General features: G+C 40.4%; 1 protein-coding gene across 3 annotated transcripts in view; it reads right to left on the reverse strand.

The window, feature by feature from the left end:
* The window catches only part of LOC138769868 (myosin-binding protein C, fast-type-like), an 87,285-nt gene that overhangs the window by 22,180 nt on the left and 41,558 nt on the right, over positions 1–23,547 (reverse strand). For 2 of the 3 annotated variants that reach the window (XM_069948591.1, XM_069948589.1), the window contains 12 exons: positions 15,472–15,589; positions 14,001–14,043; positions 13,753–13,821; positions 12,025–12,245; positions 10,198–10,330; positions 8,320–8,444; positions 5,737–5,842; positions 5,481–5,647; positions 5,239–5,404; positions 1,584–1,690; positions 1,184–1,213; positions 405–544 (listed from right to left, as the gene is read on the reverse strand). In XM_069948591.1, coding sequence (XP_069804692.1) covers positions 405–544; positions 1,184–1,213; positions 1,584–1,690; positions 5,239–5,404; positions 5,481–5,647; positions 5,737–5,842; positions 8,320–8,444; positions 10,198–10,330; positions 12,025–12,245; positions 13,753–13,821; positions 14,001–14,043; positions 15,472–15,589 — 1,425 coding nt within the window. Of the gene's footprint in view, positions 1–404; positions 545–1,183; positions 1,214–1,583; positions 1,691–5,238; positions 5,405–5,480; positions 5,648–5,736; positions 5,843–8,319; positions 8,445–10,197; positions 10,331–12,024; positions 12,246–13,752; positions 13,822–14,000; positions 14,044–15,471; positions 15,592–23,547 lie in introns of all 3 variants that reach the window. The other variant, XM_069948592.1, reaches the window with a different exon arrangement.

Here is a 23,547-nt window from a genome sequence, read left to right on the forward strand (position 1 = left end):
CCCTGCTGACTGCACCTTCGATACTTCCAAGACAAGCTCGTCTCGGGAGTGACATCCCGCTCAACCAATCAGTGACTGAAACGGGACAGCCCTGTGGCCAGTGATTGGCTGAGCAGGCTGTCACTCCTGAGACGAGCTTCTCTTGGAAGTAGCAGGGGCTGCAGTAAGCTGGGGACACCGAAGGAGCTTGGAGAGGTAAGCATAGCATGTTTATTATGTTTCCAGGAGTGCAACAGTATATTAAACTGATGTACTGGAAGATCCCTACAGCTAACCTGTAGACTTGTCCCACTGCCAATACTAGTCAAGCTTTCTAAGTAGTAATCTAGCAAGCAGTGGAAAATGGTGTTTTAATTCCTGTTTTGTGTAATTTATTGAACACAAAAGTGAGAGTAGAGTCATACCACATTTTCCTTGAACCAAGTGACAGTAGGTGCGGGTTCTCCAGTTATCGGGACATCGAAACGTAACTTGTTTCCAGCCACAACAATTATGGTGTTGACAGGTGTTCCTCCAGAGCAGTCAAGATGGATTTTGGGTGGTTCTTAAAACAATAGAGACATAATGTAATATGGGACGCACACAGAATATTGAAAATGTTGCCTATTTTATTGTTTATAATATCTAAATTATTAAGCATATCAATGATTAAAGAAAATGGTTTTACTTCTGTAATAACTGAACTGTCATATATCTTAAACGGTAGAATCTTGCAGTTATGGAACTGACCCATGATATTAGTGTCACATTCTAGGCTGGGTTCACACTTCATCTGTTGTATGCAAAAAATGTATGTTTTTGTGGATCCGTTTTGATCTTTTTTTTTTTTTTATTGACTTCCATTATGTAAGAAATAACATTATATAAAAAAAAGTGGTCGATTATGTTTTTGTGTACGTTAAAAAAAAACCTAGGTGCATCCGCCACATTCACACATCCATTGAATATGGCGGACAGAACATAGGACCAAGTTCACACGTCCGTACGTCCAAAAAAATAGGACCTATTGTAACACGGACTGTAATTTTGTGGCACGGATCGCTATTCTAATGAAGTGGCAATGTAGGGCTCCGTGAAGCACTTCAGATGCACATTCGTAGTAAGGTCCGTGGTCACAGGCTGGACTATAAATGTAGCCTTAAAGCCAAACATTATCAATGCAGTACTTTATTATCGCTCTTACCTTCCAGTGGAACATATTCAATTACGACCTCTGGAAAAAGAGAAAAGAAAAATTATAACTGTTATGGTTTTTTTATTGAATGTATTTGAGTTAGTTGTGGCCTTTACCATTTTTTGGATAAAGTAATAGGCTTTGTTCTCACAATGTCTTTTTAGGCGAAAAAACGGGCATTGTTTTTTTAATAATGGCCCCAAAAGTGTTCATGAATATTATTTGCGGCCGTTATTTATTAAAAGACGGCCATCCTGTTGTGTGAACATACAGTAGCCTTATCGTGTGATATAAAATAATAGGATAATTAAAAAGAAAATTGTGGGTTTTTATTTTCTCTAAATGTTCATTAAAAGGGGCTTCAAAATGGTTCCCGGTAATGAACTGGATTACATATAAATTACTTTACCTAGGAAGTTAAGTTTGGCAGAGAGAGACAAAGCATATCCATCAGGAACAAAGGTGTAGTCAGCTTCATCCTCTGGTCTGACATCATCAATCACCAACTTATGGATTCTGTTCAGACACAATAACAGACATGTTTACCAGACAAAGAAAACAGAACTTTACCGAATCAGTCAGCTGGGATTACTACAGGGAGGGTTACCTATAGGGGGATGCACAGAGGAGACCCAACTACTATATGCCGACAGATTCATTTTAAAGGCATATATGGCATTTTAAAGGCATAAAATATTTCCTTTAGATTATAATCTATAGAAGTAGATCCCTTAGACTGGTCCTTTATTAGATATATCTTTACTTCATGGACAAGACAACATATGACTAGCCACATTACATAATTGGAGGCATGATACTCCCTTCTGCTTAAAAAAAAAATCCTCCTGTTTTATCACCTTCTGGTCTAAATCTGGGGAGCAGTGGCAGACATACCGCATGTGCAGCTGGTTTGGCTGCACAGGGGCCCGAATTATCAGTCTCCAGTGAATGTGTCAGTGAGTGTATGTCCTGTATCTGTGTGTATATGCATATGTCAGTGTGTGTCTGTGTTTCTACTGTATTTATTTATGTCAGCCAGTGTGTGTGCATGTATGTTAGTATAGTATGCATGTACGTATCTTTGTGTGTGTCAGTAGTGTCTTAAGTGCTCTCAAAGATGTTCTGCAGCAGCTTCTATTAATGCTGGGGTCTTATAAGAGAAACCATTACTAAAAGAAAATGCTTCCAACAATCTGTTTAGCAGAAGGTTATACTGTTTCGGGTTAATAATTCTTATAATATTTAGGAGATGATTTCTCTCTGTACTGTCTATTCATGGTGCTCATGTCTGCACTATTGTGATCACATTCTACTGTAAATTTTTGTGTCATTGGTGTATGTGTATATATGTTACTGGTGCCTGTGTGTGTCAGTGGTGTGTGTGTATATATGTTACTGGTGCCTCTGTGTGTGCCTCAGTGATGTGTGTGTATATACTGTATGGTACTGGTGCCTCTGTGTGTGTCAGTGGTGTGTGTGTGTATACTGTATATGTTACTGGTGCCTCTGTGTGTGTCAATGGTGTGTGTGTATATATGTTACTGGTGCCTCTGTGTGTGTCAGTGGTGAATGTGTATATATGTTACTACTGCCTGTGTGTGTGTGTGTGTGTGTGTGTGTGTATATGTTACTACTGCCTGTGTGTGTCAGTGATGTATGTGTATATATGTTACTGGTGCCTGTGTGTGTGTGTCAGTGGTGTATGTGTATATATGAAAAAAAGAAAAAAAGAAAGTACAGCAGCACAGATAGAAAAATAGAAGATGGGTGCACGTCTAACCAACCGGGCCCTGGACGGTCACAAATCCAAAAAAAGAGCAGAAGACGGCACTTCCAAAATAGGTGTCCAAATTTATTTCAACTCATCAGAGTGCGACGTTTCTTCTGAGAAAGGCTAAGAAAGCCGAAACGTCGCACTCTGATGTGTTGAAATAAACTTGGACACCTATTTTGGAAGTGCCGTCTTCATGTGTATATATGTGTAACATGTGTATATATGTTACTACTGCCTGTGTGTGTGTATATATGTTACTACTGCCTGTGTGTGTGTGTCAGTGGTGTATGTGTATATACAGTGGTTTGCAATAAATTAGAATATCAACAAAAATTTTTTTTTCCAGTAATTCAATTTAAAAAGTGACCTCATATATTCTCTAGAGTCATTACATACAGAGTGAACTTTTTCAAGCGTTTATTTCAGTTAAAGTTAATGATTATGGATTACAGCCAAGAAGAACCCAAAATTCAGTATTTCAGAAAATTAGAATATTATATAAAACCAACTAAAAAAAAATGTTTTTAACACAGAAATGTTGACCAAATGAAAAGTCTGTACAGTAAATGCCCTCAATACTTGGTCGGAGCACCTTTTGCATGAATGACAGCATCAAGGCGGCGTGGCATGGAGGCAATCAGCACTGCAGAGGTGTTATTGAAGCCCAGATTGCTTTGATAGCGGCCTTCAGCTCATCTGCATTGTTGGGTCTGGTGTCTTTCATGTTCCTCTTGACAATATCCCATAAATTCTCTAAGGGGTTAAGGTCTGGCAAGTTTGCTGGCCAATCAAGCACAGTGATGCTGTGGTTAGTAAACCAGGTATTGGTACTTTTGGCAGTGTGGACAGGTGCCAAATCCAGCTGGAAGGTAGAAAATTCCATCTCCAAAAATCTTTTCAGCACAGGGGAGCATTAAGTGCTCTAAAATTTCCTGGTAGACAGCAGCGGTGACTTTGGTGTTGATGAAACACAGTGAACCTACACCAGCAGATGACATGGCTCCCCAAACCATCACTGATTGTGGAAACTTCAACTAGACCTCAAGCAGCTTGGATTGTGCCTCTCCACTCTTCCTCCAGACTCTGGGACCTTGATTTCCAAATAAAATGCTAAATTTACTTTCATCTGAAATCAGCACCTTGGACCTCTGATCAACAGTCCAGTTCTTCTTTACCTTGGCCCAGATAAGACGCTTCTAGCATTGTTTATTGGTCAGGAGTGGCTTGACACATGGAATGCAACACTTGTAGCCCATGTCCTGCGGACATCTGGATGTGGTGGCTTTTGAAGCACTGACTCCAGCAGCAGTCCACTCTTTGTGAATCTCTCCCAAATTTTCGAATGGCATTTTTGTTACAATTCTGTTAAGACTGTGGTTGTCCTGGTTGCTTGTGTACCTTTTTCTACCACATTTTTTCCTTCCACTCAACTTTCCATTAATATGCTTTGATACAGCACTCTGAGAACAGACAGCTTCTTTAGCAATGAACTTTTGTGGCTTACCCTCCTTGTGGAGTGTGTGACTGCCTTCTGGACATCTGTCAGGTCAGCAATCTTACCCATGATTGTGTTGCATACTGAACCAGACTAAGGGACCTTTTATAACGCTTAGGAAACCACTGCAGGTGTTTTGGGTTAATTATATTAATTTTCTGAAATACTGACTTTTGGGTTTTTCTTGGCTGTAATCCATAATCATCAACTTTAACAGAAATAAATGCTAGAAAAAGTTCACACTGTATGTAATGACTCTATAGAATATATGAGGTCACTTTTTGTGAATTACTGAAAAAAAATGTATATTCTAATTTATTGCAAACCACTGTATGTTACTGGTGCATCTGTGTGTGTCAGTGGTTTGTGTGTGTGTGTATGTGTGTATGTATATGTGTGTCAGTGGTGTGTGTGTGTGTATGTGTCAGTGTGTGTGTTAAGGAGTTGGTCTCCACAACAGACATTAAACATTTAAAGGACTTTGATACTAGTGTATGCCACCCTGTGTCATACTGAGCCGTGCTTTGTGATACCAGTACAGATAACCAGTATTAAAAGGTCAGAAATGTTTGCACAATACTTTCAAATGTTTGCATAACACGCTGCAAAGGTAGAAATTTTTCAGCACACATAGATGTGCATAGTTACATAAGTGCTTGGGTTGGGGAGGAGGAGTGTGGTGGCGTGGTTTGCCTATGGGGGGGGCTAAGCAGTCTTTGTCCACCCCAGCTATGGGGACACATGCTTGATCTACGACATGGACTAAAAGTTGGTAATATGCACAGAGCATTTTACCTGCCCTTATGGGTCATTGTGATACGTTTGCTTGGTCGGATCTCCACTCCATTTTTAAGCCATTTGCCAGTCACTTTTTCATCAGAAACTTCACATTTGAAGACAGCTTGTTCAGCTGCCTTTACTGTCAGGTCTGCAATTCCCTGCAGGATTTCTAGCTTCTTATCTGCAAGAAGTATAGCATGAGTGAGCTTTAGCTTCAGAATGTGTAAAATAACCAGCAGTGTTCAGCACACCAGTACCTTCCACTACAAGCTCAGCTTCACACGCTCCTCCGTTAGTTTCCACTCCATATCGTCCAATGTCGTCCTTTGTGGCCTCATTAATAATCAAAATGTGTTTTCTACCATCTTTTCTGAAGCGATACTTTGTCATTTCATCACGAGTCAGCTCTACGCCATCTTTCGTCCTTAAGAAATCACAGAGCTAATTCAGTACAATAATGATCCCCTTACACAATGGCATACAGGTTGTAAAGAACAGATTTGTGAGCTTTACCAGGTAACTTGGGCTCCCTCCTCTGACACCTCCACTTCCAATTCGACTTTATCACCTACAAATACTTGTTGGTCTTCAAGGGGTTTTTCAATTGTAATTGGGGGCTCTAAAGAAAACAACAACTTTTTAACAATTGTTCTTTATGTGTTGTGTTTTTCCTGTTTCTTAAAGTGCCGGCTGCTAGTGAAAGCACTCAACGCAGGGAAATCCTAGGTGCATTGTCCCCAGGAAACATGAATATGCAAAAGAAAAGCCTGTGTAGCCTCATTAAAGAGTCTCGAAACACAGGACTAGACAGATATCCCTCCGTTAAGGGCCGAGCCAAGGGGTGGCTCCTGTAGGAAAACCACCAAAACCACCATATTAAGTGGCCCTATAGATCAATGTAATGACAAGGGAAAAACCAAGGCCAGGTATCCATCCATATACAGCTGTTTCGGGGTGTTGCCCCTCATCAGTGTGGAGCAGGATTCTGGCTAGGTGGGAGCAATGCCTAGTAGAACCATAAGAGAAACAGATTTCCGATCTCAGGGAGACCAGCCAAACGATAACACTGCCAGCTGCTAGTGAAAGCGCTCAATGCAGTGAAATCCTAGGTGCATTGCCCCCTGGGAAACATGAATATGCAAAAGAAAAGCCAGTGGAGCCGGGGGCGATATCTGGCTAGTCCTGTGTTTCGAGACTCTTTAATGAGGCTCAATGGGTTTTTCTTTTGCATATTTGTTTCCCAGGGGACAATGCACCTAGGATTTCACTGCATTGAGCGCTTTCACTAGCAGCCGGCAGTCTTATCTTTGGCTGGTCTCCTTGAGATTAGCGATCTGTTTCTCTTATGGCTCTACTAGGCATTGCTTCCACCTAGCCAGAATCCTGCTCCACACTGATGAGGGGCAACAACCCAAAACAGCTGTATGTGGATGGATACCTAGCCTTGGTTTTTCCCTTGTCATAACATTGACTTTTTAGGGCCGCCTATTAAGGTGGTTTCCCTACAGGAACCACCCCTTGTCTGGGTCCTTCCCGGAAGGATATCTGGCTAGTCCTGTGTTTCGAGACTATTTAATGAGGCTCCACAGGCTTTTCTTTTGCATATTGATGTTTAATTTATTCAGATCTCTCCATATCTTCACCAAGGATTTTACCATGACCCAATCTTTTCAGGCTCCTGTCTCTAACACTCCAGCCTTTAACTTCTGAAATAAATTAAATTTCTGCCCCACTGGGATCCCCCCAAATTTTTCAAAAATCAGCTCTGTTTATAATATACCAACCAACAGGCTTGTGAAGCCAACCAATAGTGCTTGACATCCGGGAGAGCAAGCCCCCCTTTCTCCTTTGAAATACAAATACAAATACTAAAAACCATAACCCCCAAATGCCTAAAACACCAACCTCTCTCCAAAACTCTCAACGGAGGAGACTGCAAGCTCAAATTTTCATTTAATGGCATAAGCACAGAATTTGCCCCTAGGCTCAAGACTTTTCCCATGTTATCCACTATCTCCCTTACTCTAGGCACCCCTACAATTGGGTCTTTCAAAAACAGTAGAAGGTCGTCGTCGGTCCCCCTCTCCCCAAAGCCAACCACATCTGGGCCAGTTCTAATCTTAATTGCTACTGGTTCAATACTCAAAAGGAACCAAAATCCTTCCCTCTATTGAAACTGAAGAAGTGGCTCCAGTATAGAGCAACTTAACCATCCAAATAAACAGGGGGTATTTTGATCAGGAGTACCAACTTATCTCTCTCCTTGCCTGCGATGTTCTGCATGACCCCCACCAGAACACATTTCCCCCCAAGTTGTGATGACGTCATGACTCTGAAGAAAATGCCAGTCCTGGCTGATGGACTGGCTGCTCAGCCAATCAGTGACTGGAGTGGCGTCCCACCCCAGTAACTGACTGGCTGAGTGGCCAGTCCATCAACCAGGTTGTGATGTGCCAGCCCCTTGAGCTCAGCAGGGGTCCTGAGGCCAGTCCCTCTGCTCACCGCAGACAGAGAGGTAAGTTTGTACTCCTGAACAAATTCCACCGTGTCCCTGCCAGATTTTAAAAATGGCCAGACTTCTCTTTTAAGGTGGTATTCCCATCTCGGCTTGTTATCCCTATCCTTGTCTCTGTTCTCTAGATTGGTTGGGTCCATCTGCTTGGACCCCTACCGATCCTGAGAAAGGAGACACAATCATCTCTGGAATTAATAGGGCATTGACCATGCCTTCATGGCTACCGTGGTCTGCCCTCCATCAACAAATGTTTCCAGGCACTGAGCTCAAATATTGGTGGCCTCACAGGGAACGAATGAGGTGCAGATGGAGTGTAGGCTGCAGTGGCTGCAAATCCCAGAGGATGGACCCCCACTAATGAGCTTGTTAAGCCTCTATCCTTTGGAATACCCCTTTAATAACCTTTAGGTTTAGATCATATTGAATACTTTTCAATGTATTTACACACTCATAATACATCTGTTACCCATTGACATGTCAAAAACAGTAGGGGGATCAGGATACATTTTTGGGAGAGGGGAATAATACTTTTTTTTCTATTTTCTTTATGTTTTTCCCTGGAAAAGACAGGGGGCATTTACCTTGAACAAAGAGCTCAGTAGAAGACCTGTCATCACCAACAACACAGGCGTACTCTGCATCATCTGCCAGAGTACATTTATTGATAATGAGAATTCTTTTAAGGCCAATATTCTCAAACACATATCTGTGAATAGAAAGGATTTAGGCATTATCTTAGTATGCAAAAAAATCCCTGGTTTCTTTTCATTATACACTGGAATTGTATAATTTTAGATGCTATACTATGTCTTTTACATACTATTGTCTTTTACATACCATTGCAATTACAAAGGACTTCAAAAACTGGATCTTTAGCCAAGTTAATATTATTGTTACTGGGGAGCCTCTGCTTATGAAATTAAAGGGGTACTCCAGCGAAAAGCTTTTTCCCAGTAATTGAAACACAATACAAAGTTATATAACTTTGTAATATGCTTCAATCACCTATCTGCCCCCTTCAATATCTTTTCCCCTCTCAACCTCCCACCAGGAAGTGAAGTAAACTCATTCTTAACTAATGACTGTTGATCCCAGGTTCCTCTGTGGCAGCCATTTTGTGTCATTGACATCATCAAGAGGGAGGTGAGTCTAAACTCTGTTAGGCCAGCCTCCCTTTGTCAGATGACTCAGGTTGCTCAGCTCTGATTGGCTGAGTAAGCTGTAAGCCATCTAACAGTCTTTCAGAGTCAGTTAGACATCACAGGAGACAAAGTGCATCATGGGAAAGCCCAAACCAGGAAGCAAAGAAAAAATGAAGACACCAACTGGAGCTTCAGGGACCTGCAAACAGCAGGAAATTTAAATGGAGACAGACTCAGGAGGGATAGTAAGTGAAAAAACTATGTTTATGATTGATTGTTTTTTTTTATCAGCGGCGGAGTACCCCTTTAAGGCCAATTGTATATGTTCTATATGGGAAGCCCATGCAATTGATCCTGTTATACATGGCATGTCATGTCATTTTCTTAACTTCTTATGTTTATTCTCCAGCTGGCAGCGGTGAATGTAACTTTTTTCATATCAAAATGGGCCTAATTATAATTTTGCTGTTGGACTATTGATCTTCCAAGTTTGTTAATTGTAGTGAGTGTCTAGGATTTACCAGGTTATGTGACACAATTATGCCAACTGCTGCTCTGTGCATAATACTTGCATGAAGAATGAATTTGCAACCTTGGCACTGGTTTAACTACAGGGACTAGTATACCTTCCGTGCCCCAACAACATCAAACTGTAATGATAAATGTTTTTAGTTTTCAGCTGCAGATGGATATAATACTATCTAGTTTATCTAACTTGGGCCTGACCAATGACAGAAATTTATCTAGGTGTACCATATAGGCAAACTGGCAGCAAATATGACTTTATAATAACCCATAAGGTCTAACTCAGTGATAAATGGTGATCAACTATTCTTCTCATAGGGGGACATTTATCATTTGCACATTTTTTGTGAATATTTTTATCACTGTGCACTGGCTTATATGTTTGCAGCCTAGTAAGGTATTTATGAATATTCGCATGTTGGTTCATAAATCACCTGCCATAGCTTCTCTGGCGCTGTGCATTTCACTGCAGGTAGTCATGAATTAGCCTTAGTTGGGAAAGTTACGCTACCCTGAGACTGGAGTACAGATGCGAATAAATATGTGAATATTCCAAAATGCGCACATGATAAATCCCGGCTGAGAAAATTCTTGAGAATAACCACACACACATAAGTCAAGAAAGAGAAAAACAGGCGCAAGATGTCATAATCACACATACACCGAGCTACACTGTTTAGTAAATCCGATGAAGGTTTGTGCACATCAGTTTAGGTTTAAGGCATATGATGTAAAGGAACAAAGGAGAATAAATGCAACCAGAATGCAAACGTTTTACCAAATTTTACTTACTTTGCACTGGGTTTTATCACGTGCCCATTTTTTAACCACTTAATTGGAAGGTCAGGGTTTGTGATCTCTACTTGCATTTTAATTTTCTGATGTCGGTCGACAGTGTAACAGTTATCAAGCCTTCTCGTAAAAGCTGCAGAATAAACAAGAAATCCTGTTATCAAAGAAGGGCAATATTAAGATACTTCATAGAATAAAAAATAAATACTCTAAGCTGCTGTATGTCCCATATCCAAACTCATAGGGTCCAGTATAAACTGTAGTTACAGTATAATCACAAAATAATACAACATGATTTAGCATGGGAGGCAAAAACTATAACACTGATCAGTATAACAATAAATGCTAATATGAAAAATAGATGTTTGCATGGTGTTAAATGCCAAATACCAGACCAGAAAAAAAAAATAATTTAGATGTATGGGGGATTCTGCTGCCGTAGGTGAAACTGCATTGCAATGGAACCATACCAGTCTCATTGGTGTCGACCAGTCAAAATTCATCATACCCCTCTTGGGAGGGCCCCATACATCTTATACTGACGGCGAACCCAGTTTGGTTGACTTTAGTATTAAGTGTATGGGGACCTTTACATGTTTCCAAAAGCCTAGTTGTATACATGCCCCACTACTGTTCAGTTATCCTCAGTTATGGTTAAACTAAAAGCTTGTTATTCGCAAGGGAGTTGTTGTTATCCAGCGAAAATGTTTTCTTTCAAATCAACTGGTTTCAGAAAGTTATATAGATTTGTAATTTACTTCTATTCAAAAATTTCATCAGGGCATACAGCAGCTGCTAAGTATGGGAAGACTTGAGATTTTTAAATAGAAGTAAATTACAAAACTTTCTGAAACCAATTGATTTGAAAGAAAAATATTTTCGCTGGACAACCCCTTTAATCAAGAATGGAACAAGGTCAGAATTTTGTTTCTCCCTGGTTCTTCATTCATGATCTTCCTTTGTTCTAAATTGGGATTCGGGCGCATGCGTGTGCGCCCGCATCCCAATTCACCATAGCCGACAATGGAGAGTGCAGACGGAGCCGCACACTCCATTGTGTTACATGTCAGGCTTGTGCTGCCGCTATTCAATGAATAGCGGCCGCACAAACCTGAGATGTCAGTCTTTCGTGCGGCTGCTAGGGATCCCGGCCGGAGTGTATACTATGGGGGACATGTATCATCCGCCGTACGTGATTTTCGGCGGAAAGTGCCAATTTGCGCATTATTTTATTCGCAAATGGCCGATTTGCGAATAAAATATTTGCAAATCGGCACTTTCCGTCGATTACGTCGGGGGGCGGGGAGGGGGTGTGAAGGGGGCGGAACGGAGGGCGCGGACTTAGAGTCCGCGCGATTCACCATCCGTTCCGCCAAAAGATACGCCGAAAACCTACTCCAGTCCTCAGCTGGTGTAGGTTTTCGGTGGTGCACACCAGAGCGCACAGGATTTATGTAGAGGCAGTCCGCCTCTACATAAATCCCCGTAGCGCCGGAGATGCGGGGACATTTATAATAAATGTCCCCCTATGTGTATACACTTTGGCCGGGATTCCCTCTTACTGCAGTGCATGTAAGTTTTGAATTAATCACAGCCGTTGTTGCGAATCGGCAACAACAGCCGTGAGTAACTCAAAACTTATGTTGTGTGAACATGGCCTACATGTGAGAGGTGATAAATATTTAATTTACTAGAATCTCCACTGATCACAAGAACCAAGATTTTATGGGTGCCGAGTGAGTGAAAGGTCTGCGCTCGCCCTCCACTGCATCTACTCTACAGTATATGAGACTTCTGAAGATACCCAAGTGCTAAGGTAACACATACCATCTTGTTTCTGTACTTGAACTTTCTTTTTCTTGAGATGTTTCAGCATTCCCCTGAGGTCAGTGATACCATTCTGGAAGGCAATTTTCTCATACTCGCTTGGTTTGGCATTTCTCAATATTTCCAGGACATGTGGAGGTATATTTGCCATGGGGTCATCATCATCTTTTTTCCTACTTTCTACTTTCTTCACCTCTTTTTTTTCCTTCTTTTCTCTCTCTCTTAGATAAACAAAAAAAGAAGCATATTGAAAGTGATCAACTTTATCGAAAATATATTATTTATTAAGGATCAGAAAAAGCACAGCTACTTTCTTGCAAAAACAGCGCCACCCCTGTTCCCAGGTTGTATTTGGTATTACAATTTGGCTCCATTCACTTCAGACAGACCTGCAAAAGCTACACCCAAACTGAGAAGAAGAGCAATGTTTTTCTAAAGGCCCTTTATATGGGCAGATTATTGTTAACTAAGCATGCATAGGAGCGCTCATTCAGCTGGTGATCGGTCCGTGTAAAAGTCACAGAGATCAGCTGATTTGTTCTTTTGGGCAGTACAAAAGATCATGGTTATTGGCCGCACATTTCTCAAGGAGAGATGTGCGACCAATAACAATGAATGTTAATGGCTGCACAAACGATTTAAGGCACTGCAAGCGAGCGATCATCTTGCTTATAAAATATTGGGCCATATAAAACCCGGACAACTATTTTAAATTATATTAGGCATTAAAAAGACAGTTAAACTTAAAGGGAAACTCTAATGAAAAAACATTTCTTTCAAATCAAATGGTGTTCTGAAAGTTATATAGATTTATAATTTACTTCCAGTGCTAATCAGCCACTGAATGTCCTACAGTAATTGGTGTATTTTTTTTCCAGTCTGAGATAGTCCTCTTTACTGCCACTTCTGTTTGTGACATGAATTGCCCAAAGCAGTAGTAAATCCCCATAGAAAACCTTTCCTGCTCTGGACAGTTCCTGAAATGGACAGAGGTGGCAGCAGAGAGCACTGTGTCAGACTGGAAAGAATACACCACTTCCTGCAGGACGCATAGCAGCTGGTAAGTACTGGAAGACTGGAGATTTTTAAATAGAAGTAAATTACAAGTCTGTATAACTTCCTGACCCCAGTTAATTTGAAAGATTTTTTTTTGCTGGAGTTCCCCTTTAATTATTACATTATTGCATTTACCAAAATGATCAATCATGTGATATATAGATGGGCCAGGTTTATCAGAGTGAGAGATGAGTTAAACAGCTTCTAAGGACCTGTTTGTGATGTACATATGCACTATATACTATAACAAAGCATATGGAATAGAGTTGTCTGAAATATTTCCACACCCTATTCACACATGCTAGAGGAGTCAGGAAAAAAAAAAGAAAAAAAAGTATAGGTTCGGTGAAGCGGAGATCATTCTTACAGAGGAGCAGGACCAGCCCCATGATGTCCACAAAAGACATTGTAAAGAAGCAAGCACTTTACAGTGGCTTTAAAATCAGTGCGTAACTGTAAGGGGTGCTAGGGTGCTTAGAACCTGAGGTCTCATAGAGGCAGCACACAGAGAGGGAGAGAGAGAAGGAGCTGAGTCACATGACCCGCAGGTCCTCAAAAGGTCATTCTAAAGTTGGCTGTGGGGCCCAGCCATTTCTAGTTACGCCCCTGGACAGGGGGGGGGGGGTCATATTTCTGCATTCTTAAGGTTAACACATAATAATATTTGTTTACGTTTTTTTGAGGAGAGCACTGAAATCGAGTTCCCCGGCATCACGTCTTCCTTTTCCTTCTCCACTGGGTCTGAAAGTAAAGAAATCAAAATAAAATATAATTGATGTGAAAACTCATTTGTGAAAAAATTGGAAATGAATCGGTGGTAGGTGCTTAAGATGGGAGGGGGGGGGGCTTTAAATGCTGTATGCATACCAGATAACTAGATGAGAATGAGATTTGAATTAAGGATTATATTGGATACTCACGTCCTCTTAAATGCTTTCAAAATGTTTCCATCGTCGCCAGCATCTGCAATAAAAAGGAGAGGTTTCCTATATAGAAATGTCAGATCAAAAATGCCACTAAGGTGGTCTGTATAAACACCAGGCCATGTGATGTATAATGAATCAATATACAATGCTATGTTACAATATATTCCAATCTATAATGCAACAAAATAGAGTCTGCCTGCTTCTTGCCTCCGTATGCCTTTTTTTTTTACCAGGCAATTGAATATGTGAAATAATGAGTCTAAGACTTTGTACATCATTTTCTGGCTCCTGATAGCAGAGCAGTATTCTGTAATATTCTGCCCATTATAAAAAAAAAGGAAACCTGGTGGACCCATTATAAATCAATTGGATCTAAAGGGATCCATTAGGAATAAGTTCTATTAAAAATTGTATTAAACGAATCATATCCATTATGGGATCCACACAGATCCTAAGATGTTTGTATAAGTTTCACAGCTGAATCTTTACTGATACCTTAAGTGTGTCTTTACACGTACAGTATTTGCAGCGGATTTCATGCTGCAAATCTCGTAGTGAAATCCGCAGTGATACTTGGTACTATTGCAGTCTATTATAGTCTATGGCCCCGCATTCTCACAGTGGTCACAGCCATATTTAACTAAATAGCTGCCAGGCTGGTAAAAATAATAAATGGCAAATTCAATGCAAAGTAGGAATACCTCGGCACTACTCCAGACTCCGGTACTGCTACGGCATAACTGGGAACACGTGTTGACTCGGGGGGAGCGCAGGGAGCTTATTGATAAAAAACTGGTGTACTTCATCCAGATCCAACACATAAAAATGAAATGTGGCACTCAGGAAATCCTTGCAATAAAAAATCCATTTAGGTCATGGAAAAGTGACAGAGTAGTTCAGGCGGCCTCATTTCTGTGTGTTGAATAAATGGCAAATGCTTACCTGTCGGTACTCCCTCAGAGCGCTCCTACTTCAGTTTTCTGGCCCCGACTCACTGATGGCTGCTCAGCCAATCAGTGAGCTGTCCCACCGCAGCCGGCTGAATGGGCCGGCATTGAGCCAGGGTAAGGAGACTGAAGCAGGAGCATGCCAAGGGAACGTGTGCAGGTTAGCATTTGCCGTTTATCATTTCTACCAACCCGGCAAGTAATAACTGTTTTGGAATTATGATGTATTTTTATGAAGTTTGGATCAATGTTTTGAAAAAAGCAAATAAATGTATAAATAAATAAAAAGTAATTAGGTAAATATGGATGTCACTACTAAAATTCGCTGCGATGCAGTAGATGTGAACGCACCCTTAATCGGCATTTTTATTTACTGTGCTGATCTTGGGGAGGACATAAGGGGCATGGCGATCTAGCCCCCTGGAGATTTTGGTGCATTCTGGGACAGGTTTGTCTCTTATACCTCTGTATGTAGTAACGCTTATATCAGAAATATTACTAGTTATATATATTATTACCTTGAACTGAAACACTAAAGGTGCAGTTTTCACGGTTGTCAGGGGAGGCTACTTCACATCTGTAAGACCCATTGTCAGCCTTGACGGCTTTGAAAACTTTCAGTCCAAATTGGTATAGCTGCAGAAATATAGTATACAACATTATAGAAGTCCCCCCCATAGAAGTCCATGAGAAGGTTTGGAATTATGGATGCTATCCTGATGCTACATTTTTAGTTTACATAAACTTTATCAGGCACTCAATGTACTGGCATGCTGAATTTGGATGCAAACTTTTTTCTGGTTTATATATATATAATATAATATCCTGCCCTCCTGGTGTCAAAACAGCCAAACATTAGCAGAGAAACAGTAACAGACGATTATACACTTTATACTGTTGGCTGAACCTGTCATGAGCGGCGGGCTGGAACCACACAAGTAGAAAGTTCAGTCTATGGTGATAAGAGGAGGCTGCTGAACATTGATGCGACATGTGACACCAGTAGATACATGACACCATTATAAGACAATAGCATCTCCCTGTGGAATGACAGTCACACAGTACACTCTGTAATCACATTAATCCCAGTGGGACAGGTGTTGTCTGTTGTCACCTATATCACTAAATGCAGTTAAAACTGGCGCAGGCAAGATGACAACCCCCATAAAAATATACAGAAAATAGAAACCTAAAAATCAAGTTTTTATGATATACATATTGGGGAAGATTTATCAGACATGGTGTAAAGTAAAACTGGCTCAGTTGCCTCTAGCAACCAATCAGATTCCACCTATCATTTTCCAAAGAGTCTGTGAGGAATGAAAAGTGTAATCTGATTGGTTGCTAGGGGCAACTGAGCCAGTTTCACTTTACACCATGTTTGATAAATCTCCCCCATTGTTTTTGGTGATGTTTTTCTAATTTTCCATCATACTATTTTTTTTAAATAAAATAATGCTAAAATCTTGCAGTTTTCATCTTGCCTACTGGGCTTAAAACTAATCTGAGACTTCCTGTTGTGTCTGTGACGATAAGAAGAGGCTGCTGTAAAGTGATCTGTACAGCATTACAGGAAAAGGTGAATACAGTAGATAAAGAAGACAATAGCAGCTCTGCCTCCTCATCCCAGTGGAATGAATATGCTGGTACTTCATCAAATGGTTACCTAGCTTGTTTGCTTATTTTTGTTACCCCATTCTGTCCCTGCCTTATTGCTTTTTCTACCTGAGGACTCCAGGATATAGAAGAAAGGCGTCGGAGCTGCAAAGAGGGCATTTTTGTGGAGGGCATACTAGGGGCAGACAAAGGGGTAGATCGGGATAAGGGTTCCCCTTTTTAGGACGAGTGCTCCATAGACCCTGAGCACACGGGGGTAGTTCACTACATCTCCCCAATAGGGTATAATAGGGTTAATTTCCTGTTGTCTCTTTTTTGCATCCATCTAGTGGTGATGTGGACAGACCCTGCCAATGCCAGACTTGGAGTCTACATGAACACATCAGACTAGTAAGATACCATACTTGTGGTTTGTTGGTTCTATACATGTCATGTGACGCTGTAGGGAGCTGATTTATGCAATTGACCCCTCGGTTGCTCTATTTTTCTTATGTTTTGTTATGTGGGGACTGTTATTTTAGCTATTTAATAATGTACTAAAAATATAAGTAAACAAATCAGAAAACAGATTAGAAAAAAAACGAATAAGGGGCATTTATGAAGACCGATGTACTGGTACTTCCAGTCTTAAATTAGTCCCCGCCTCCAATTACCCCACCGGATTCATTAAGAGGCGCACACCCCTTAGTGAAACCGGCCTGATCTGCGCCTGCCGTACAGCGGACGCAGAAATCTATACCTGCTCCTGAGCCATGATTTCTGCCTGCGAGCCACCTTGCCAACCCCTGGAGAGGGGAGGATGCAGCTAGCGTATGCAAGGGAGGAGGGGAAAATCTGCTCTTCTCCCTGGTGTACGTGAGTGGCGCTGCCTTCATAAATGTACCCCAATATTTTCCAGTGTCTGTCTCTAACTATAAATTTAGGCAAAACATTCCCTTTAAAGGGAACGTATGATCAGAAAATGACATTGTGACATTGTTTAATGTTTTTATGTTTTAAAAACATTTTTAAAGAATTTTTCACGACATTTTCCCTCATTTTCTAATTTTGTATTTTATAAAATAATCCTGAATTCTTGCAGTTTTCATTGTCACCCCTGGGGCTAAAACTAAGCTGAGACTTCCTGTTCTGTGTGTAATGATAAGAGGAGGCTGCTGTTAAGTGTTATGTACTAAATTTCAGCATCAAGTGACACTAGTAGAAAGAGGAGGCAATAGCAGCTCCCTTTGGAGTGACCTCTTCAAAGGTCACAGAATGCTCAATAATGTTTCATAGTTACCTCAAGGGGACAGACTCCATCTATTGTGGTCTATGTCCATGAGGCTTGCTGTAAAGCAGGTCACTAAATGCAAAGACCAGCTCAGGCAATATGGCAGCCCCCATAACAATGTACAAAAAGTAAAATAAAAAAAAGTTACAGTCAGAAAATAGAAACAGGTTAGAATAAAAAAAATTTTTGTATCTGATGCTAATCGGTTAAAGAAAATTTGGGTAACACATTCCGTGATTCAGTGATAAACTAACTGCCTTACACAGTTTAAACCACTAGAGGGTGCAAGATAGATTCACTTGGCTCCACATGAGTATTTAAAGAAGCGGAATGAAAACCAAAGCCTGAAGACTGAACAGTTAGTTTGAATTGCAAAGGATAATGTAATGTAAAGAAACTTGCTGCTATTATTTTCTCAATAATAGAAGGTATTTTCCTTCACCTCACCCATTTTATTTTATTTTTCAAGTACAAAAAATTATGATCTTTATTTTACTATATGATACATTGTGAAACCAGAAAAAATATTCATCGGATAAAATTGAGAAAAATACACAATTACACAAGTTTCTGAGACAATAATCATCTCTGAGTTCACCGTATGGTAAAACTGATGAGCTTCATTAATTCTACATATCAGTACAAATCCAAAAATGATGAAATCAGGTAGCTTTTGTTTTACTTTACCATTTAAAGAATTTTAGGGTGCGTTCACACCTACAGGATCTGCAGCAGATCTGCAGCAGATTTGATGCTGTGATAAGTTATTTAAATGAAATCTGCTGCAGAAAATCAGCTGCAGATCCTGTAGGTGTGAACGCACCATTAATGTGTTTTATCAGCTAATTTATTTTATATAGATCAATGTAATGAAGAAAAATCCTATGATTGTAAAATAAAAGCAATTTTTTTTAAATATACACAAAAATCCCCCTAATAAAAATTCAGATCAACCCTCTCTGTCCATTAGTGGGGACAGTGATACAGTACATTAGAGAAGACAGTGGTACAGTACATTAGGGGACAGTGGCACAATACATTAAAGGAGACAGTGGTACAGTACATTAGAGAGGACAATGGTACAGTACATTAGAGAGGACAATGGTACAGTACATCAGAGAGGACAATGGTACAGTACATTAGAGAGGACAATGGTACAGTACATTAAAGGAGACAGTAGTACAGTACATTAGAGAGGGCAATGGTACAGTACATTAAAGGAGACAGTGGTACAGTACATTAAAGGAGACAGTGGTACAGTACATTAGAGGGGACAGTGGTACAGTACATTAGAGAAGACATTGGCAAGGTACATTAGAAGACAGTGGCACAGTACATTAGAGAGGACTGTTGTTCAGTACATTAAAGGAGACATTGGTAGAGTACATTAGAGGACAGTGGTACAGTACATTAGCGGGACAGTGGTACAGGTACATTAGAGCGGACAATGGTACGGTACATTAAAGGAGACAGTGGTACAGTACATTAGAAGACAGTGACACAGTACATTAGAGAGGACAATGGTACTGTACATCAGAGGACAGTGGCACAGTGCATTAGAGAGGGCAGTGGTACAGTACATTAAAAGTGGATGAATCTAACCTGCTGATAGTCCCCTATAGTGCCCTGGATGCTGAGAAGAAAGGTGTAGATGTAGCCAAGGTTAACATGATCCCTGACGCAACAATGGTGTCAGGGAGCTATGTTAAAGGGGAACTCCGGGTAGAGGTTAAAAAAAATGAAACTTCTGCAGAAGCATATAGCATTACTTACCTGCCTATCCCAGTTTTGAAACTATCAAAAATCGATTTGTTTCTGTCCTTCCTGGTTTACCATTTCCCAGAATGCAATGCTTTCCCTCAGGTGACCATCACAGCCCCAAGCCATTACAATCAGTACAATCAGTGCAGCAGCTGTTTCTGGCCGGTCAGAGATGGTGAATCACTGATGCAGCCAAGCCTCCTGTGACATCACGCCCTGCCCCCCTTCTGCATTATCAGCCTGTGCTCAGCAAACACTCAATGTGAGACAAAGGCATGTAAGATTTTTCTCCTAAGGGGGATAGCAGAAGGAGCAGGAGACAATGTGAATTGGCACAGGGGCCTTTTTTTTTTCACTTCCTGAATTTCTATCAGCTACCGGTGTGGCAGAACCGTACAGATACAGTAATACATTGTATAGACACAGCTATATAACTTTTAATGTACTTTTAATAGAAAACAAGTTTTTTCAGCAGATTAGATTTGTCTTACCTGCTGATATAGTTTCCCTTTAAAGGAGACAGTGGTACAATACATCAGAGGACATAGAGGCACAGTACATTAGTGGATAGTGGTGCTGGACATTAGGGGACAGTGGCACAGCTCATTAGTGGGGACAGTGGCTCAGTACATTAGAGGGGGCAGTGGCTCAGTACATTAGAGGGGGCAGTGGTAAAATACACTGAAGAAATGACAAAAAATTTTCCGCCTCAACAAACTGAACTTCTCTCTGTTGGAAAATAGAAAAGCTGACGCATTTTGAGTCTACTGACCCTTAATTAGGGCTGTGATGAGATACAAATCCAAAAAACAAAGTAAGTTCACCTCTCAACCCAAAATAACGCCATTGTATGAAGAAGGCATAACTTTCCTGGTTGTGTCCCAAGACCTAGGGAGGTGCATACAGCACCCAGGAGCTTGCTGGGTGTATGGCAAGTAGTTCAAAAGAGAAAACTCCGTAGCACTCGATCCCATAAATACACGGTCCTTTATTGTTTCCACAAGTACAAATAAATCCACTTAAAAATTTATAAATTAATTAATTGCAACCGTGACCATGTCATTTATGCTATTTTCTGTTCTTTCTATAACAAAACATATATAGGGTGCACAACAAGAAAATTAAAAACCCGCATTGCAGAACACCTATATGATATTAAAAGGAGAGGAGAGAATGTATCTGGAGCAGCTAAGCATTTTATTATTATCCATAATGGCGATTTAAAATCTTTTTCTTTTTATGGCATTGAGAGGGTAAATAAAGACTTTAGAGGTGGCAGTTGGTCACAGAAAGTTTTCAATCGCGAAGCCTTCTGGATCTTAACCCCTTTAAGACCAAGCCTATTTGCACCTAAAAGACCAGGCTCATTTTTCAAAATCTGACCTGTCGCATTTTATGCGCTTATAGCTCAGTGATGCTTTAACGTATGCTAGCAATTGATTGTTTTTTTGTCACATATGGCACTTTATATTAGTGGCAAAGTTTGGTCACTACTTTGTGTGTTTTGTGTGAAAAATATCAAAATATCATGAAAAATTAAAAAAATTAGCATTTTAATGAACTTTGAAATTCTCTGCTTCTAAAAAAAGAAAGTCGTATCACATAAATTAGTTACTAAGTCACATTACCAATATGTCCTCTTTATTCTGGCTTCATTTCATAAACATATTTTACTTTTTTAGGGTGTTACGGGGCTTAGAAATTTATCAGCAAATTACCACATTTTTGTGAAAGTTTCCAAAACTGATTTTTTTAGGGACCAGTTCTTTTTTTAAGTTGATTTAGGAGGTTTGTATACTGGAAACCCCCATAAGTGACCCCATTTTGGAAACTACACACGTTAAAGAATTAATCTAGGGGTATAATGAGCATTTTAACCGTACAGAGGCTGAAGGAAAGTATTCACCATTAGGCCGTAAAAAATGAAAAATTCAAATTTTTCAATAATATATACGTTTAGATTAAAGTTTCTCATTTTCAAAAGGAACATGAGAGAAAAAGCACCCCAAAATTTGTAACGCAGGTTCTCTTGAGTACTACGGTACCCCATATGTGGGCGTAAACCACTGCATGGGCACACAGCAGGGCTCAGAAGGAAGGGAGCGCCAATTAGCTTTTCCATTGCAGATTTTGCTGAAGAAGTTTCTGAGCACCAGGTGCATTTGCAGAGCCCCTGTAGTGTCAGCAGAGAGGAAACCCCCCATAAGTCACCCCATTTTGGAAAGTGCACCCCTCAAAGAATTCCTCTTGGGGTAGGATGAGCATTTTGACCCCACAGGTGTTAGAGGAAAGTATTCAAAATTAGACAGTAAAAATTTAAAACTCAAATTTTTCCAATAATATGTTCGTTTAGTTTGAAATTTCTCAATTTTACGAGGAACAAAAGAAAAAAGTACCCCAAAATTTGTAACGCAGGTTCTCCTGAGTAAAAAGGTACCTCATATGTGGGCATAAACCACTGCATGGGCACACAGGAAGGTTCAGAAGGAAAGGAGCGCCAATTAGATTTTTCAACGCAGATTTTGCTGAAGAAGTTTCTGAGCACCAGGTAATAATAATAATAATAATAATAATAATAATAATAATAATAATTTTTATTTATATAGCGCCAACAGATTCCGCAGTGCGTTTGTAGTGCCAGCGGAGTAAAATCTTGCCATTAGTCACCCTATTTTCGAAAGTACACCCCTCAAAGAATTCATTTTGGGGGGAGGTGAGCATTTTGACCCCACAGGTATTAGAGGAAAGTATTCATAAGTAGACAGTAAAAATGAAAAACTCGAATTTTTCCAATAATATGTTCCTTTAGTTTGAAATTTCTCAATTTCACGAGGAACAAGAGAAAAAGTACCCCAAAATTTGTAACGCAGGTTCTCCTGAGTAAAAAGGTACCCCATATGTGGGCATAAACCACTGTATGGGCACACAGCAGGGCTCAGAAGGAAAGGAGCGCCAATTAGCTTTTTCAATGCAGATTTTGCTGAAGAAGTTTCTGAGCGCCAGGTGCGTTTGCAGTGCCCCTGTAGTGCCAGCTGAGTAAAATCTCGCCATAAGTCACCCCATTTTGGAAAGTGCACCCCTCAAAGAATTCATTTTGGCGTGTGGTGAGCATTTTGACCCCACAGGTATTAGAGGAAAGTATTCAAAACTAGACAGTAAAAATGAAAAACTCGAATTTTTCCAATAACATGTTCCTTTAGTTTAAAATTTCTCAATTTCATGAGGAACAGGAGAGAAAATTCACCCAAAATCTGTAATGCAGGTTCTCCTGAGTAGAACTGTACCCCATATGTAGGCATAAACCCCTGTATGGGCACACAGCCGGGCTCAGAAGGGAAGGAGCGACAATTAGCATTTTCCGTGCAGATTTTTCTGAAGAAGTTTCTGAGCACGAGGTGCGTTTGCAGAGCCCCTGTAATGTCTACAGAATAGAACCCCCCCAAAAGTACACCCCTCAAAGAATTAATCTTGGGTTAGGATGAGCATTTTGGCCCCACAGGTATTAGAGGAAAGTATTCAAAATTGGCCAGTAAAAATGAAAAACTTGAATTTTTCCAATAATATGTTGGTTTAGTTTGAAATTGCTAAATTTCACAAGGAACAGGAGAAAAAATGTACCCCAAAATCTGTAACGCAGGTTCTCCTGAGTACAACGGTACCCCATATGTGGGCATAAACCACTGTATGGGCACACAGCAGGGCTCAGAAGGGAAGGAGCGCCAATTTGCTGGAGCAAAACCGCAGCTAGTAATAGTTATTAGAATAGCGCAGTTACTAAAATAAAACAAAAAAATGAGATCACAGGTAATGTGGGGTGGTTCCGGGTAATCTGGAGGTGGTTACGGGCAACCTGGGGTGGTTACGGGTAATCTGGGGTGGATACAGTCAATCTGGGGTGGATACGGTCAACCTGGGGTGGTTACAGGCAACCTGGGGTGGTTACGGG

This window comes from Dendropsophus ebraccatus, chromosome 12, assembly GCF_027789765.1.
Source record: "Dendropsophus ebraccatus isolate aDenEbr1 chromosome 12, aDenEbr1.pat, whole genome shotgun sequence".
In the NCBI taxonomy this organism is placed as follows: Eukaryota; Metazoa; Chordata; class Amphibia; order Anura; family Hylidae; genus Dendropsophus; species Dendropsophus ebraccatus.